The sequence below is a fragment of the Marmota marmota genome, unplaced genomic scaffold, assembly GCF_001458135.2.
Source record: "Marmota marmota marmota unplaced genomic scaffold, marMar, whole genome shotgun sequence".
NCBI lineage: Eukaryota > Metazoa > Chordata > Mammalia > Rodentia > Sciuridae > Marmota > Marmota marmota.
Genome location: NW_025999880.1, coordinates 17,434,386 through 17,451,388, shown reverse-complemented (window position 1 = coordinate 17,451,388; position 17,003 = coordinate 17,434,386). Strand labels below are relative to the sequence as shown.

Here is a 17,003-nt window from a genome sequence, read left to right as displayed (position 1 = left end):
TTTTTTTTTTTTTTTTTTTTTTTTTTTTTTTTTTTTTTTTTTTGCCACAGAAACCGACAGTAGAGGACAAGGAAAATTGGTGTAGGACAAAAAAACACTGTCCACAAAAGGTACCAAAAATGTACTTTGGTCAGTCTTTTTAACAAATGGTGCAGGGTAGACTGATAGCCATAGAGAGAAGAATAAAACTAGGTCCTCATCTTTTACCCTGAAAAAAAAAAAGTCAACTCAAAATGGATCAAAGACCTAAGAATAAGATCAAGAACTTTGCAACTGCTAGAATGAAACAGAGGAAAACATTCCAACGGGTGGGGGCAGGCCAGGGCTTCCTCAACAGGACTCCTGAGAAACTGATGTGACTCCATTTTTGAGAAACCAGCTTCTACCTCAGAGCAAAGCCTGTCCTAAGGAAGGGGGTGTGACCCTTGTCCTTGGAAAAACCCACAGAGCACTCCTAGGTACATACCCACCCTGCTGAGTTGTTTATCTACAAATAACAGGAGAGATCTGTGGGGCCAGGTGTCCCTGACTCAGTCAGGCTAGGTGAGGACCCATAGCAACCCCCTAGCAACCACCAATCAGCACGAGACAGGGAAAATACCTGGGATGCCAGATGACCCCCACAGTAGTTTATGGTGGTTGATAAGATGTTGGGAAACCATGTAGTTTAGCACCAACACCCCTCGTGGCCTAAACCAATCAGTTCAAAGGAATCCCCCCTCTTGTACTAATCAATCATCCCTACCCAACTTGTTCCCGCCAGTGAATGTGCTAATCAATGTTAAGAGTTGTTGTTTGATTTTCCCACGGTATGGAATGATTTGCTGTGTGATGTTGTGACGCATAGAGTATCCCCCCAAAACCTATAAAATCTCACTGAACAAAGGACCGGGACTCATTCCCTGGGACTGCTGTGTCGGAAACGGTTGTGAGTCCAGGCTCGAGCTTGCAATAAAGACTCTTGTGTGATTGCATCGATTCGGCTCCTGGAGGTCTATTGGGGTCCCTCAAATCTGGCATTACGCTCCTATAGCTCAGGACAGAATCAATGGGACAGGATCAAATTAAAAAGCTTCTGCACAACAAAGGAAACGTTAGGATGAAGAGAAAACCTACAGAATGGGAGAAAATGTTAGCCAGTGACTTTTCCAAGAAAGAATTAATCTCCAGAATACATAAAGAATTCTAAAATCACAACACCAAAAACAAAAACAAGCAAACAACAACAACAACAAAAATAACCCAACCAATTAATGGGCAAATGACCTCTACAGACACTTCTCAAAAGGAGAAGTACAATGGCCAACAATTATATGGAAAAGAAAGTTCAATATCTCTAGCAATCAGGGAAATGCAAATCAAAACTACACTGAGACCAAGCACAAGAGCTACATCTCTAATCCCAGTGGCTCTGGATGCTAAGGCAGGGGGATCCCAAGTTGGAGGCCAGCCTTAGCAGCTTAGCAAGACCCTGTCTCAAAATAAAATATAAATAGGGATGGGGATATGGCTCATGATTAAGTGTCCCTGGGTTCAATCTCTGGTACACAACAAACAAACAGACACCGAGATCCTCTCAGGTTTGGTGTTAATTAGACTTAGGTGGGTGTGATTTGGTGTGTTCCTTATTCAAGATAGTCATCCTATTCTTTTGGTGTGTTCCTTCTGGAACATCAGTTGATGCTTGAGGTACTTGGAGAGCTTTTCCCATTCTAGTTAGGCTGGAAATTCAATGTTTATTAATAGAAAATGACCTCTGGTATCTCCATTCAGTTTCTAATCCATAGCAGCAGCTCTCTGCTATGCACATGGAATTTCATCCTGCACACATGCAACTCAGTCCTCTGCACAAGACCTTTTACACAGACTTCTGCACCTACCAACAGACATCTTCCTCCTCACAACAGCTGTCCAAACTCCATCTAGATTAGATGTACTTATCAAACTTGACTTATCTGGAGCAGAGAGCTCAGTGTTCCCTTTTGAATTCTTTCTTCTTTCTCTGCTCCAGGCTTAGGTGGTGACATAACCCCATTATCTAGTCTCTCTTTGATACCCTCTTCTCCAAAATTTTTTGAACACAGCTTCACATCAATTTGCCCTTGACTGTGTCCTTCCCCTTTCTCTCCATGGCAGCAGTCTTGATTGTTCTCAACTATGTGGTCCCACAGCACTTTACTAATGCAACTGCTAGACAGAACACCAAACTTTTCATTATAATACAGCAACAGACAGTTAATAAATAATTGTAAACTGTGTGAAGGAATAAATGGTCATGGTGTATCCTGCAAACCTGCTCGATAGTGAGCTCATTTTTGGCAGGGACAATTAAGCACAGGATACATGAGAGATATTTGATAAATGTGAGTTGAATGAATAACGTGGCCATATTGTGAATATTTTCTCATAATTACATCAAGTCACCTGGATTAGTTGATTTGGTTTGTCATAATTGGTCACCAGGTCATGTTTAGTCTTTCCCAACCTATTGTAAAACATTTTTTGGGGGGAGAGAGGACAAGTCAAGAAAAGTATACTCTAAAGTATGCTCATCAACCAGACCATCTTAGATGCATCTTTAGTTTTCTTAAAATAGAAAGGACAACAAAAGCATGAAGTATGTCCGTACTACCACCATTTTGAGTTTTACTGATGTTCCCAGTTTTTCTTCAAATGCCAACACTGGGAGTTGGGGAACACATTTAATAAGTTCACAGAAACAAACAAAAGTAACTGTAGACATTTGTGCTATGCGAGAGACAAAAAATTTATTAGCATGATCATGAGGGAGTCCTTCAATTTACAGAAAGACACCACCCAAGACTGGAAACAGAATTCCCAAACACCCAAAGAAAGGTACACTTCAATATGGAGGAATCACACAACTTTGGGAAGCTATAGGCTTCCACCTATTCACACTGCCCTTGGCTCCGGATCGTAGCTACATGTTTATTGAAAGTCCCTTGACTTTTTTTTTTTTGGTGGTGGTGATGGGGTGGCAGTGTCATCAGTGATCGTGCCAGCCCCGTTCCAGTTTTTAAAGCAGAGTGAGCTAGTTGCAGGTGCTGAGACAGGTGAATGCTAGAGCTTCTAGGTTGACTCTCTGAATGACAGGCACTGAGTAAAGCAGACACCGGTCAGCAGCATCTTGGGACGCAGGGGTCACAGCTGGGCTGAGTGTAGGTGGTGAGGTTGATGGTCTCCAGGTCTGGGGTGGGATAGGAGGAGTTGAGAAGGAAGCAGGTGGGCACACAGGGCTGAGGGATGTGGCAGGGTGGGGGGCAGTTGTCACAGCAGGTTGGCTCCAGTTGCCAGATGGTGTGGGGGCAGGTGCTGGGCAGGCAGACTCCACAGCGGCAGGACTTGTCTGAGGAGCAGATGGTGGTGGCAGGGCCGGTGGGGATGCTGCAGCAGCGGGCAATACAGCAGGACATGGCGTTGGGGGTCAGGTGTGCCTTGGGTCTCTTAGGAAGGTGAGGTTTCTGAGGTTCAAATGTCTCCTCTCACTTTGAGGCTCTTATATACCCTTCCCAGAGGGTGTGGGTCCAATAGGAAGGCTTCTTTCCTGATTCTTGCTTATGTTAGTGTTCCCATTATCTAGTAATTGGTTTGACATTTAAATGCCTGTAAAGAGTCCTTATTGTCTTAATTAACTTTTATTTGAGTTCATTGCTAAATATGAACTGATTACTCTTGCTATTTGTCACTCGAACACAGCTTTATGAGGTCTCACCAGATGCTTCAGTACTATAATTCCAACACCCGCCTGCTGGGGACATGGCATGATCATAATCTGCAGCATGTGTGTTTTTTTCTGTGCTGCTATTAAGTTTTTATTTTCTGTACCTTTATCAGTATCAACTGATTTAATGAAGAATTATTGTTTTAAAGAGATAAACTTAATTTTAGTCACCTTCTTTTACCTTTGAGGCTTTGGAGATCAAAATTGTCTTAACATGGAGAGATAGGTTACTGAGAAATATGAGAAAACTTAAAAAAAATACTCATCATTTTAGTTTTTTTAACCATAAAATATTATATCATATCAAAATTTGGAAAACATAAATAAACAATAAAGATAACAGCTCATCCACAATCTTATCATCAGGAGAAATTACCTGTTAATGTTTCATACACATATATGAAGCAGATCATTTTTGTTTATGTGTATTTATCCTTTTATTACATTACTGGAAGCATATTGTATGGAAAATATACATGTAAACATGTATATTTTTAATATTTTCTATTTACATGTATATTTGATGTTACTTTTAATACTTCCTGATATTCATCATATCATTGTAAATTTCTTAAGAATTTCATTTTATTAAACCCTTAGGTTATTTTCAAGTCTTCTCTCTGATAATTGTGGCAATAGAGAATGACCAGGTATATAAATCTTTGTGTACATTTCTGATTATTTCAGAAACAGATACAATTACTAGGCAGAACTCTAGGGGCAAATGTTAATTCACACTATTTTAAAGACCAACTCCTGATAGTCATTGCCATTCTACTCTCCACCATGGCTCTGAAAATCTGTTCTTTCCTATTTATCTTTTCCCATCACCTGTGTTTGAGAATATTGTTTCCCTATATCTTTAATATTTTTAAAGTATTTGTCAATGTATGGGTAAAAAATGAAATTCCATCATTGTATTTGTATTTTTTTTTCATACCTAGGTAAGTTCAAACACCCTTCATAAGGTCATTTAACTTTCTATGGAGGACTGAATTGCCTTGAGGGGAAATTGAATTTTTGGCTTATGTCTATGTACACTAAGTGAAAGAATAACTTAAGACCACAATGCTAACACTCAAGTAAAATTGAGATGAAGGGAAAGCAAACTTATGGGCCTGAGCTAGATTAATAGGTTGACATTTGATTTTCATTTTCTTTTTTTCTCCAATGTAATGCATTTTTCTCCCCAGATCACAGGTAGCTATAGAAGAAAGACCTGGATTTTAGCGCCAGTGCATTATTTAGACTTTAGTCATAATTCAGTGTTTAAGAGCGAGCATGAGCTCCTGGATAGTATTACCCTGACATCGCAAACCATTTCCACTCAGCTTGGACTCACTTGCCCTCCCAGCCATGGTTCTTCTCCATTCTTCCTGTCTCCTCCTTTAGGTCTACCTGTGAGGGTCTAAAGGTGAGCATGTCTGTATGTTTTGCAATTGGAGCCATAGACCCAAGAGGACTGCTTTAGGAGCCACAAGACCTCTTCGCTGGTCCTAGTGCTACTGGTCCTCTCCCCGCATCTTGTTATGGCAAGTATTTCACTTTTTAAAGGCTCATCTCCTTTTTCCCCCCCTCTGCAAAATAATAGCAATAATAGCTATATTCCTCGACTTAGAAGATTATTGTGAGGTTCACATGAGATAAAAAGGGTTAAAGTCCATGGATAACCATAAAGCATAATACAAAAAATAAATTATCACCATCAATGAAGTCAGTTGCAGATCAAATTCAAGGCAAAGTAAAGATGAAAGGAACAGTCAAAAGAAGAAGAGAAAAAAAAAAAAGAGCTAAAGAACAGCCCTGGGTTTAATCCCCAGTACTACAAAAACAAAACAACCAAACTAACCAAACAGAAACCCCAAAACAAAGAGAACAGTCTTATAGGAAATAAGAAACATTAACCTAAAAAATGCACATCAACTAAATGAATCAATTAATATTCATGCCTACAAGAAAAGAAAGTGGTTAGCATATAAATTAATGAATCGAAAAAAATTTGAAAAACTTCCCTATGGCTTTACTTGAAAGAGAAGATTCGTGACTTCTCCTGGTGGCCCAAGACTTCCCCAATTTATTTTTGCATGGATATCTGCCAAGTTGCATACCCTATTACTCAGGACTGATAAATATTTCACTCACTATTTGAAAATTAATTCAATAAGCATTTATTGAGTGATTACCATGTACCAGGTCCTGTGATAAATGCTGGCAATTCAAGAATGAACAAAATAAACATTATCCCCATGGAATTTATAGTCTGATGGAAAGGTTTACCACATATAATGTATTATTATAAATTGCTGCTATTAAACATTATAAAATGAAAAATACTGGGCTCTAAGAGCAAACAACAACAACAACAAAAAGGAATTAATTTTGATATTTTAAGGAAACATTGCAAAGGAAAAGTGACCTGCAGACACAATTAGCATTTCATGGGATAAAGATATCAATCTCCTATTCAGAATGCAACATGACTTCAGGCTCACCATAAAAGGTTAAAAGCATTGTGATTGTTTATGTAGAACATCAAGCTTCTCTAATTATAAGTAAGACTGAAGATTGTAGGATAGAAACAGTTATAAAGCTAATAAGTGTAGGCTGATCAATTCATCTCTTTTATTGAAAAGACTTTCAGTGTTTATTAAGATGTGTTTTCTCATATATGAAAATAAATAAATAAATAAATAATATATGAAGTGCAGGGGTGTTTTAAGGCAGTGACACTATTCTATAGGATACTGGAATGGTGGATACATGACATTATGCATTTGTCAAATAAAAAATGCATGGAACTTAAGAAAAAAAAAGATGCATTTTCTCTGCAGTGGCCTAAGAGACCTGGGAATTACTCTTCTTTGTTTATAAATGAAGATAGGGAGTTCAGAAAGGCAAGGAAATTGGCTTTACATGGCTTGCTGACTAACTTGTTAAAAGCTAAATATAGGATCTATCAGGACTGAGATACTTTTTAGGTGGTTAACAGTGGAAGTTTGAACGATGTGTCAGAGATACAAAACATATTTTATTTCTAAAACCAAAAGTTCTCATTTTTCTTTAAGCTAATATAAGAGAAACACTTGAGTAAATGGTAGATTTTTAGCACTTTGAAAATCCATACTCTCTCTCTCTCTCTCTCTCTCTAATACCTTGTGCAGTTTCAATTATGCTTTCCTATAGTCAGTAGTGGTATCTGTGACAGTGAGGACAAATCAAAGATTGATTTTGAAAAGAAACAGAAGCGAAAATATAACTGGTAATCTTTTGCTTTCACATCTTTCATCGTTTTGAGGTTTCAGCTGAACCCCTCTTGCTCTGGGGGTCTTTGTCTCTCTTTTGGGCCTCACTGTCTTCTCCCCTTGGATGCATCCTCACCCCCACCCCCCACCCCCCATTCCCAGCTCCTGTACTTTAAGACCAAGCTCTCAGTGCCTCTGTGATTCATTGAGTGGCTCTTCTTTCCGGATCAGAGGCTCCCGCCCCGCCCCCCACTGCTTATTCACCTTTTCATGCTTTTACTGGAGAGATCTTGGAGGATTTCCCTGCCTACTACTGCTCATCCCCGACACTGCATCACCAAATCTGGGTTTGGGTTACTCTTCCTGTGTGCTGTTATGGTCCACTGCGTCCTTGTCTCATCAGGAATCACAGAGCATGGTAACTGCACTCATATGACCTATATAGTCCACGTGTGTTGTGCTTATGGGAACTTATCAGTCCGCACCAGATTTGGGAGAAAGTTGAAGGCACTTTAGGTGATAGCATTTCTTTTGTGTTTATACTCCTAGCATGAATGCAGGACTGGCATAGAGAAAGCACTCAAGAAATATCGGCCAAAAGATTGAGCAAATGAACTGAACCTAGATTTTTAGCATTTTGTGGGCAGTTTCCTAGGTTGTGTCTCTTCTACCCCATGGCTTCTAAGTTCCGTTCATTCAAAGTTGAGCTACAAAGAACCTATGAGACCCTCAGAGTAATCCGTCTCTGAAAAGATTGACAGTCACTTCAAGGACATTTAAAAATGTGTTTATTTAAAAGTGTTTGCTTTGCCTCTTCCTTGCCTTGTCTTTGTTTCTCCCCACAAACATTCTTTTGATTTTTTTCCTCAATGCTTTTTCAGATTTTGGCTTGTGTCTTTATATGTTTGGTATGTGTGTGTGTGTGTATCATGGATTATATATGCACTACATTTATTATTTTACATATATGTTACTTATGTATTGCATATAAACATTTTATATCTGTACATACATACATCATATATATATATGTGTGTGTGTGTGTGTGTGTGTACTTTCTAGTTTCAGAGAAAGATAATGTGCATGAGAAAAAAAATTAAAGTAGGCTGATGAAATCAGTTAAGGCATTACACCAATGTTTTAGCTCTAGGTGTCCATTTCACAAGCATTGACATTCTAGCGATAACTTTGACAGAACTTCTGTGCTTATATGGTAGCAAATGGAGATGTGCTTCTAGTGCGCTGCTACTAGAGTTGATCCCTTTAAGTTCTCTCTAATGGAGAATGAAACCGAAATAGATATGCCCACTAAATCACCCAGAATGCCTGCCCTTTTATTTATTTGTTACCCAGGATTGAACCCAGGAGTGCTTAAGCACTGAGCCACATTCCTATCCCCTTTTTTGTGTTTTATTTTGAGAAAAGGTCTTGCTAAGTTGCTTAGGGTCTCACTAAGTTGCTGAAGCTGGCTTTGAACTTGCAATCCTCCCGCCTCAGCCTCCAAGCAGCCCATTTGAATCTATGAGCCAATATAGATTTTTCTATTACAGTTGGATGAGATTTTGTTAAAGAATCTTACACTTTTTATTTCTCTTGCATATTTTAAATTGATGTCATAACTTTCTTTGGTATTAGAGTCTTTAAGATGTATGTGGTGGAAGGAATTCTGCTTTACAGTCAGATAAACCAGGGGTTAAATTCTATTTTTTTTTTTTTAGTAACTAACTTCATAAGAAGGGTGAATAACTCTTAAAGCTTCATTTTTCTCATCTATTATTGCAGTTTTTTTAGATTCAATGAATTAATACATGTGATTCATCTAGTAAAAATCAGGTAAATAAATGTTGGCTCACCCCAAAATTATTTTTATCTGAGTAAGAGAAGGCAAACATAGAAGACAGCCAATTAAAAGTTAGTAAGCCATATTAGCAAGCTAGTTCCAAACATTCCTTTAATTGTAACTTTTTAAAAATTAAAATAACCATCTTATCTTTATTTTTACTATTTTTTTTAGTGGAAGAAATATACCAAAGCCTCTAACATAAATAAAGAACACATGTGGCCAGGGAAATAAAGTTTATTAGGAAACCCACCAGTAGTTTCCTTTGCCTCTTTGAAAATACTCAATACAGGAAATAAGATCCAGGAAGCAACATGATGAAGAAAACATAGTTTTAAGTCTTAAAGAATTCAATAGCATTATGATAACAGAAGACATTCACATGCTCAAATGAACCAAATGGTTATCTGGCAAAATAACCATAATTAATTTTCTTGGCTTTCTTTCCATTAATGTCAAAGTAAGGTTTCCATATCTGGGCCATCTGGTCTACCTTAACATCTGCTAAACTACCAAGGCAAGTGAAAACTGGCTGGGCAGCATCTGGGGGCTTCCTTCAGTATCAGACACTGAGCAAAGTGGCCACCGGTCAGCAGCATCTTGGGATGCAGGGGTCACAGCTGGGCTGAGTGTAGGTGGTGAGGTTGATGGTCTCCAGGTCTGGGGTGGGATAGGAGGAGTTGAGCAGGAAGCAGGTGGGCACACAGGGCTGAGGGATGTGGCAGGGTGGGGGGCAGTTGTCACAGCAGGTTGGCTCCAGTTGCCAGATGGTGTGGGGGCAGGTGCTGGGCAGGCAGACTCCACAGCGGCAGGACTTGTCTGAGGAGCAGATGGTGGTGGCAGGGCCGGTGGGGACGCTGCAGCAGCGGGCAATACAGCAGGACATGGCGTTGGGGGTCAGGTGTGCCTTGGGTCTCTTAGGAAGGTGAGGTTTCTGAGGTTCAAATGTCTCCTCTCACTTTGAGGCTCTTATATACCTCCCCAGAAGGTGTGGGTCCAATGGGAAGGCTGTGTATCCTTAATTTTGTTTGGGTCACTCTTTTCCATTTAAATTCTGTAATCTGTTTGGTATTTTCTTGTCAATTAAGGGCTCCTGCCCTTATTAAATTAATCATGTTTTTGACTCATTGACTTGTCATTTTTGTCACAAGATCATCACATTTTATCTTCACAGGGTTCTGGTATGCTAAACCTTGCATGGATTGTGGGTAATCAGTGCACCTAAGAATTCAGCTACAGTTTTAGGGGTTAAAGTCTTCTTGGTTTTTTTCTGCCTTAGGTTCACATAGTATGAGTAACATGATGTGCTTTCTAATTACTAATTTTAGAATAAGCAATTCAAATAATTGATTGGGCCATTTTAAACTCAATAAAGTCAGTAAGAATATGGCTACATATAGATGAATATTTCATCTGGCTATATGCATCTCAAACATAGTTGCTTTATTTACTGATGATATAATTCAGGTTCTAGTGAGAAAGCATGAAGAAAGAATGAAATAGGGTTAAATTCACTTTCATTATTTTAAAAACATCTATACTGAGTTTCCAAAGATTGTGTTACTGTTTTTATTTTATTTTTTTTAAATAGTGTCTCTGTTTTCAAAGTTACACCAGTCTTGAAGTAAGTCAGAGTATAAAATCATTGGAAGGAGAGATCCAGCCAGCTGCTATCCTCTGTGAAAAGTACTATTAAAAGAAAACTACGTTGATTTTCATTGATTTTTACATTAGTGAGATACATACAGGGAATGAAAGAAGAAGCCATACATTTCACAGAGTAGCAGTGGGTTTAGAAGGGGATCTGACCCCATGCAGTTGAGAACTATGGTATTCCTAGAAATCATTTTGTCAAACAGGACTGACTTCCTGTTCAGCCTGTTTATTTCTTGGATCTTCAACGAGATTGTAAATTCCTTAAGGAATTCCTTATACAACATTCTTCACTTCAATTGGCCTTGATTTGCCTTCCTGGTGGTTGGCAGGTGAGGTAGTTGGAATGAATAATCTCCAGTGTGTGATATTCTATGAATCCAACATCCTCCCACATCTCCTTGTGATCAGCCCAAACCCATTCAGTTAGTGAAATCTAAATGACATAATTTTTTGGATAGCAAATGTTTATCAAATAAACACAAAGTAGAGATTCTTTGGTGAGTTGTTTCCGAGAGGCTCTTACCAAAACCAATATATGATCAGTTTAAAAGAGAAGATGACCGAAAAAATATCTGTGGAAAATACTAAATGTCATCAGGAAGTGAGTGTCATCCATTATTTGTAAGAAGAGCCTGTCCATGTTAATTAAGTTGGTTTAGGTTTTGCTTAAATATTGCATTTATCCCAAGTCACATCATATAGAAATGAAGGCGAGTCTCTTAGGTACTTTGTACCTACCTCTGCGACCTCCCTCAGATTGTTTCTTTGGCTTAAAATGTCCTTCTCTGATCCTGTTTCTCAAATCCTACTCATTCCTCAAGCTTCAGCTCACGTTATCTCTTTCATGAAATCCTTCCAGATGGTCTCATTCTTTTCTCTGTTCTCACACACTGTGCTGCCCATCTTTTCACTTAGATCTATTTCATTCTGCTCTGTACCATAGTCTCACTTACGTTTGCCTTACTCCGCTGCAAGATCCTTGAAAGTGGGAATGGTATCTTAATCTTGCTTGTCTCTTTCAAGTACCTGAGCCCATCCTTGGATCCCAGTAGGCATTTGATAAATATTTATTGAATTGGATTAAATCACACATTAGAATGTGAGTATGTTGATGTCCATGTTGATGAACTTCTCTGCCTTTTAAAGGACACATGTGAGCTTATTTAGATAGGCAGGAGAAAAATAAAAATTTAAAGTAGGCGATGACCTTGGAATTTAAAACACATATCTTGTCACCCACGTGGTTTTCCTCAGATATCAACATATCCCTGTACAATTTCCTTTTTGGCTCTGAGATTTATGTTGATGTCATCAGAAAGTGTAATTCTGCCGGGTGTATTTATGGCTTCATGATGCATGTGTCAAGAGTCGGGTAATTATAGCATTAAACACTAAGACAGTGCATGTTTTGGCAAATAGTGGTGTTTATTTAGTTTTAAAATAAGGACAATCGGGATAGCATTTTCCCCCCATTTCCTTGAAATCATTGTTCAAAATTGTGATACAATACTTCTTCAAAATCAAAGGCACAAGTTCAGATCATCTTCCATAGAGCTTAGTTAAAGGAAATTTGCTTAAACAGCTCTTATGATTATTGAAGTTCCTTAGGGCAATGTAGAAAAATTCATTCATCTTTTCTTTCTTTTTATACTGGGGATTGAACCCAGCGATGCTTTACCACTGAGCTACATTCCCAGTTGTTTTATTTTTTAATTTAGAGACAGGGTCTTAATGACTTGCTTAGGACCTCACTAAATTGCTGAGGTTGGACTCCAACTTATGAAACTCTAGCCTCGGCCTCCCCAATCTCTGGAAATACAGGTGTGCACCATTATGCTCAGCTGGGCAAGCTCTTTGAAACATTTTTGGCTAGCAGCAAGAAGGTTCACACTCACAAGATTGGACGTAGGTGATGACAGAGATCCCATTCAAATTTGGGGTAGGGTGGCACTTGTTGAGCAGCCAACTTGATGGTACGTAGGCATCAGGCATGCAGCAGGACGGGGGGCAGGTGTCACAGCAGGTGGGCTGAAGGAGGCTGATCTTGTGTGGGCAGGTGCTGGGCAGGCAGATCTCAGATGGACAGCAAATGTCAGAGGAGCAGATGGTGGTGGCTGGGCTAGTGGGGACATTGCAGCATCTTTGGAGACAGGAATCCGAGCAAGACATGGTGACAGTGGATCAGGTTGGTATTTCGTTGCCAAGGAAGGAAGAGTTTTCTTCTACGAAGTTGTCTCTGGTGGGTCTTTTATATCCACCTATTTCAGGGACTTGGCTTCTATCTATCTGAATGTTTCCTTATTGTTGTTTGCATAAGCCTACACAAATAACTCACTAGGTTACGTATCTGCCATGGGACGAGTTCTCCTTCAGATTTGTTTGGTTGTATTGCTGCATTCAAACTTGCTTCCTGTTGCCATTTCAAAATGGTGTCAGTACGGTTCTCCATGAACTCGTTGACACGTTTACACATCCATATCTGCCCTGGCTTTCCTCTGTTCTACCAAACAGAATTTCTTCTTACAGGTGATCATTGTAGAGTGTGAAGAATCTAGAGTGATATTTCGGAGATAAGGAATGACCCTTCTCAGATTGTGTATCCTTGGTACCTGTGGGAAGTCAAAACCTGTGGTGCTTTTTTCTACCAGGTTCATGTTGGTGTGTTTTCACAAATTTGAGGGAATAAATGAATATTGAAGATACACCAACACATGATCCAAACATCATTTAATTAAGTACTTGGTAGGGGAATGGAGTGAGTTTTAGAGCTAGGTTTGAATTCTGATTATGAGTTGTAAGACCAAGATCAAGTTCTTTAATCTCCATGGGATTCAGTTTTTTTAAAAAAGTATATATATATTTTTTTAGTTATACATGGGCACAATATCTTTATTTTGTTCATTTATTTTTATGTGGTGCTGAGGATCGAACCCAGGGTCTCACACGTGAGAGGTGAGTGCTCTACCACTGAGCCACAACCCCAGCCCCTGGGATTCAGTGTTCTCAAATACCAACTTTGGGGAAAAATAATAATTACGGATTATAGTTTTATTGCCAGGGTTAAATAAATATTAAATGAGATTTACTTATGTAAATCATTTTGTGTGGCCTGAACAAGTGATTCAATATATGGCAGGTTCTTCTGTGGCTACTATAAGAATTCCCATAGTAGAAGATAGTATGAAAGAGAATTGAGGTCATCAAAGAAACCTTAATGGAAGATTTGGATTAAGTTATTTTTGATCATAAATACTTAGAAAAGAGGTAAGTAAGTGCATTATAGGCAAGAAAAGCAATAACATCTTCTATGATGCTATCCCATCCCCTACTCTCAGCCCCTGCCCCAGACACAATTGGCAACTCCTACCTTTGTGACTTTGGTGAACCCCATCTCCACCCATAGCACTTTGTACATACATTGATTATCTTTGCTAGATTGCAATCCCCTGTAAAACAGGGACATTATCTAATTCATCTTGGTATCTCCAGTGCTAGCATAGTGCCTTGATTATGGGGTGGAATCTGGAAACTGGAATATATAGAATTAATATTTAAGGAAGGCAGTCAAATACTTACAGCTAGCATTTATTACATGATTTTTGGATCAAGTTTACCTCAGGAAAACATGCAAGCAAGGTAAACTCATACATTTCAACAGAGAGAATTTTAATATAGGGAATTTGTTAGCTAGGTATTGGAGATCTGAAATAACAAAAAAGGAAAACTGGGGTAACCCAGAAAGCAGTGACCCACTTGAGGGTTGGACAACGAAGAGAAGAGGTTAGGGCTATTTGAACCAAGAAGCTTGGAAGTGGGCCTGCAGAGCTGGGCTCTGGTTCTGGGTACTGCCTGGTGTTGCTCTTGACTCTGAAGCTCATAGGGAGGCCCCAGAGGGCTGGGCTTTGGACCTTTGCAGGGAAACATCGCTATTTTGTGGATGTTGGTGTTTCTCTGAGGTGCAATGACACTGGTTTTCAGAGTTCCAAAAGAAGCTAGAGACTAGAACCATTGCTGCTGTCAGATAAATGATGGCTGCTGGGGCAACAAGACTCTTCTTCCTTCCTTGGGACTTGTAGGCTCCTTCTAGTGCCCTCTATAGGTAGAACCTTGTAGAAAATCAGCCAAAGGAGTCCTCACCCCAACATCACAGAGCAGAGTATAAAAAGGTAGACTTAGAGAGTTTGATTATTAGCACACATTGTCCTCACATGCAGAATTTTTAATTGCATATGTTTTAATTAATTTAACCTGCCCTACAGATTTATGAGGCACGATTTGTTTTTAATCTTATTTGACAGTTGGCCAAATAAATGATAGAGGTATGATTTAAAGCAAGACAGACTTTCAGAGAACATGCTCTTGACTATTGTATCGAAGGCATAATTATGACTAGAGTGTAAGCTACGTGTTTCTTTAGATCAGTAGCAAGTAAGATTGGGTGATAATGACTGTCCCACATTATTCAGGGTCTTAACAACCACCCCGAAGAGCTGAGCCTTGATTCAGTAAAAACAAAAATCTTGGATTGTTATCACGTTTTGAGCAATTCCATTTAACCAATATTTATCAGGCCAGAACCTTGGTCTGGCAAAGGTACAGATTGAGCAGAGGGAAGGGCATAGAATATTTAACTCAAGGTCAACTGGGAGACTGGCAATGATCAGGGTCTAGATTATTCTAGAATGAAAAGAAAGTCCTGGATGCCAAGAACAATTTGAAGGAAAAGTGAAATGCGTAGGTTTTCTATTCCATTGTCAAGAATAAACAATTATTAACTTGAAGGGTAGTTTGTTCTACCTTGGTCTAGGTTTTATTGATGCTCATTGAGAAAACTGAAAATGTGTTTGGGTGGCCAAATGTTCTGCATTTCAATTCAAGGTCAATGAGCCAGCCAGTGCTCCTGTCTGACATCGATAGTCAGTACTTAAAGTCTAGCTTTAAAATTATTTAAATATGATTTATTCTCACTTTGGAAACACAAAGAGTTTTTCTTACACTCCTTGACTACGCTCATCTTGTCTTACACTATAATTACTCAGAGCAAGCCAAGTTACTGTGTACAACCAATACACAATTTGGAGGGACAGCAGAGAATGTGCCATGTGGCATATGAATAAAGAGAGCCATGAATTCTCCTGAATAAAGAGTCACGTGTGATTAAATTTCTCTTTGACATGTTGATGTCTGCAGGGGAGATAGTGGACACAGAAGGGATTTCAGGTTCAGGCAATTCTAAGTTTAGTATTCTTTCTCTGTCACTTAGAATGTGTGTAACTTTTGGAAGGAATAGTCTTTCTTTAAATATTTTTTTTTTTAGTTGTCGATGGATCTATATTTTATTTATATGTGGTGCTGAAAATCAAACCCATTGCTTCACACATGCTAGGCAAACACTGCACCCCCTGAGCCACAACCCTAGCCCAGGAATAGTCTTTCTCAACCTCAGTTTTTTTCACTTATAAGTCGGGGAGAATAATGGTAGTTGTGTGATTTTGTTAAGGACAGATGAGATTCTGCATGTAAGGCATTACTAGGGCATCCAGTGGAGATGTCAGTTTTTGCTACTGAAAGCACTAAAAGTAGCAAGGTGGAATGGGGTTGTTTAGAGCCATGGGGTACTTGTTATATAGAGTCTTCTGGGTGATCTGGAACCCAGTTTGTTAACACCGAAAATGATTTCTGAGATGATGTGATCAGCCGGTCCATTTGACTGATTTAAGACCTGAGACCCAGAGAGCTTCAGTGACTTGCTCAGGGTCACAGAGGCAGCCCATGGCAGAACTAGAACTAAGACACACATCTCTTGGGTTCAGGTTTTTCTTTTTTAAAATTTTTTCACTAGCTAAGGGCTCTTTCCTGCAAAATGTTCATAGAGGTAGTAGTAATAGCACACTTGGAGGAGTTATTCCTTACAAACTTGACATGGTAAGAGTGGCTACCTTACATTGATCCTAAATTCCACAGTGATACTTATAAATGTATTTATGAATAAAATGAAGGAGTTAATATATTTTTATTGAAGAAATACATTTGGGAAAATACATATTTCAAAAACGAAAAAAGATGGCTTTTGGAGACAAAGCTGGGAACCACTGTGTGCAGTGATGGCGAGAGTCTGACGTGCGCTCTCACCATTAGTCTCAATGCTGTGGATGTGGTGGTTTCTACTCTGCTCATTTGAGCTGCCCAATAATCCTGAGAAATAAGCAGGACAGAGAAGAATAATAAGAAAACGGAGGCTCTGGGAAACCAGGAACAGAGAGTAAACTACTGTAATAATGAGGCCATCAAGACTCAGAGAAAACAGCTGCCCCAAAGTCCTAGGGTAAATTCAAGAAAACATACAACTAGATTACACTCTGAGTCCTTCCTGAGAAGACCTCACTGCATTTGGATTTTTTTTTTTTTAGGCAACTAAAAAAAAAAAAATTTGTATCATATAAATCATATAAAAAAAAATATCATATAAAAAAAAATCAAATTTGTATCATATAAATTTGATTCTAAGAGGAATGGTATGTTT

The 17,003-nt window shown here is 38.9% G+C and overlaps 3 protein-coding genes across 3 annotated transcripts in view; all 3 read right to left on the bottom strand.

Annotated features, from left to right (window-relative positions):
- The window catches only part of LOC107150787 (keratin-associated protein 3-2), a 9,982-nt gene extending 6,464 nt beyond the window's left edge, over positions 1-3,518 (bottom strand). Inside the window, exon 1 of the mRNA XM_015495907.2 lies at positions 2,818-3,518. Within this exon, the coding sequence (XP_015351393.1) occupies positions 3,138-3,434 (297 nt within the window). The 5' untranslated portion in view covers positions 3,435-3,518 and the 3' untranslated portion in view covers positions 2,818-3,137. The remainder of the gene's footprint in view (positions 1-2,817) is intronic.
- Positions 3,519-9,021: 5,503 nt separating this feature from the next.
- LOC107150786 (keratin-associated protein 3-2) lies at positions 9,022-9,769 on the bottom strand. Its single transcript, XM_015495906.2, has one exon. The coding sequence runs from the start codon at positions 9,708-9,710 to the stop codon at positions 9,414-9,416; it is 297 nt and encodes a 98-aa protein (XP_015351392.1). The 5' UTR covers positions 9,711-9,769; the 3' UTR covers positions 9,022-9,413.
- Positions 9,770-11,503: 1,734 nt separating this feature from the next.
- LOC107150784 (keratin-associated protein 3-1-like) lies at positions 11,504-12,689 on the bottom strand. Its single transcript, XM_015495905.2, has one exon. It carries the CDS (start codon positions 12,647-12,649, stop codon positions 12,350-12,352), a length of 300 nt encoding a protein of 99 aa, XP_015351391.1. The 5' UTR covers positions 12,650-12,689; the 3' UTR covers positions 11,504-12,349.
- Positions 12,690-17,003: the final 4,314 nt, after the last annotated feature.

What these genes read in the sequence shown, in the direction of transcription:
- LOC107150786 (XM_015495906.2), bottom strand. Translation starts at nt 9,710, where the DNA reads ATGTCCTGCTGTATTGCCCGCTGCTGCAGCGTCCCCACCGGCCCTGCC.
- LOC107150784 (XM_015495905.2), bottom strand. Translation starts at nt 12,649, where the DNA reads ATGTCTTGCTCGGATTCCTGTCTCCAAAGATGCTGCAATGTCCCCACT.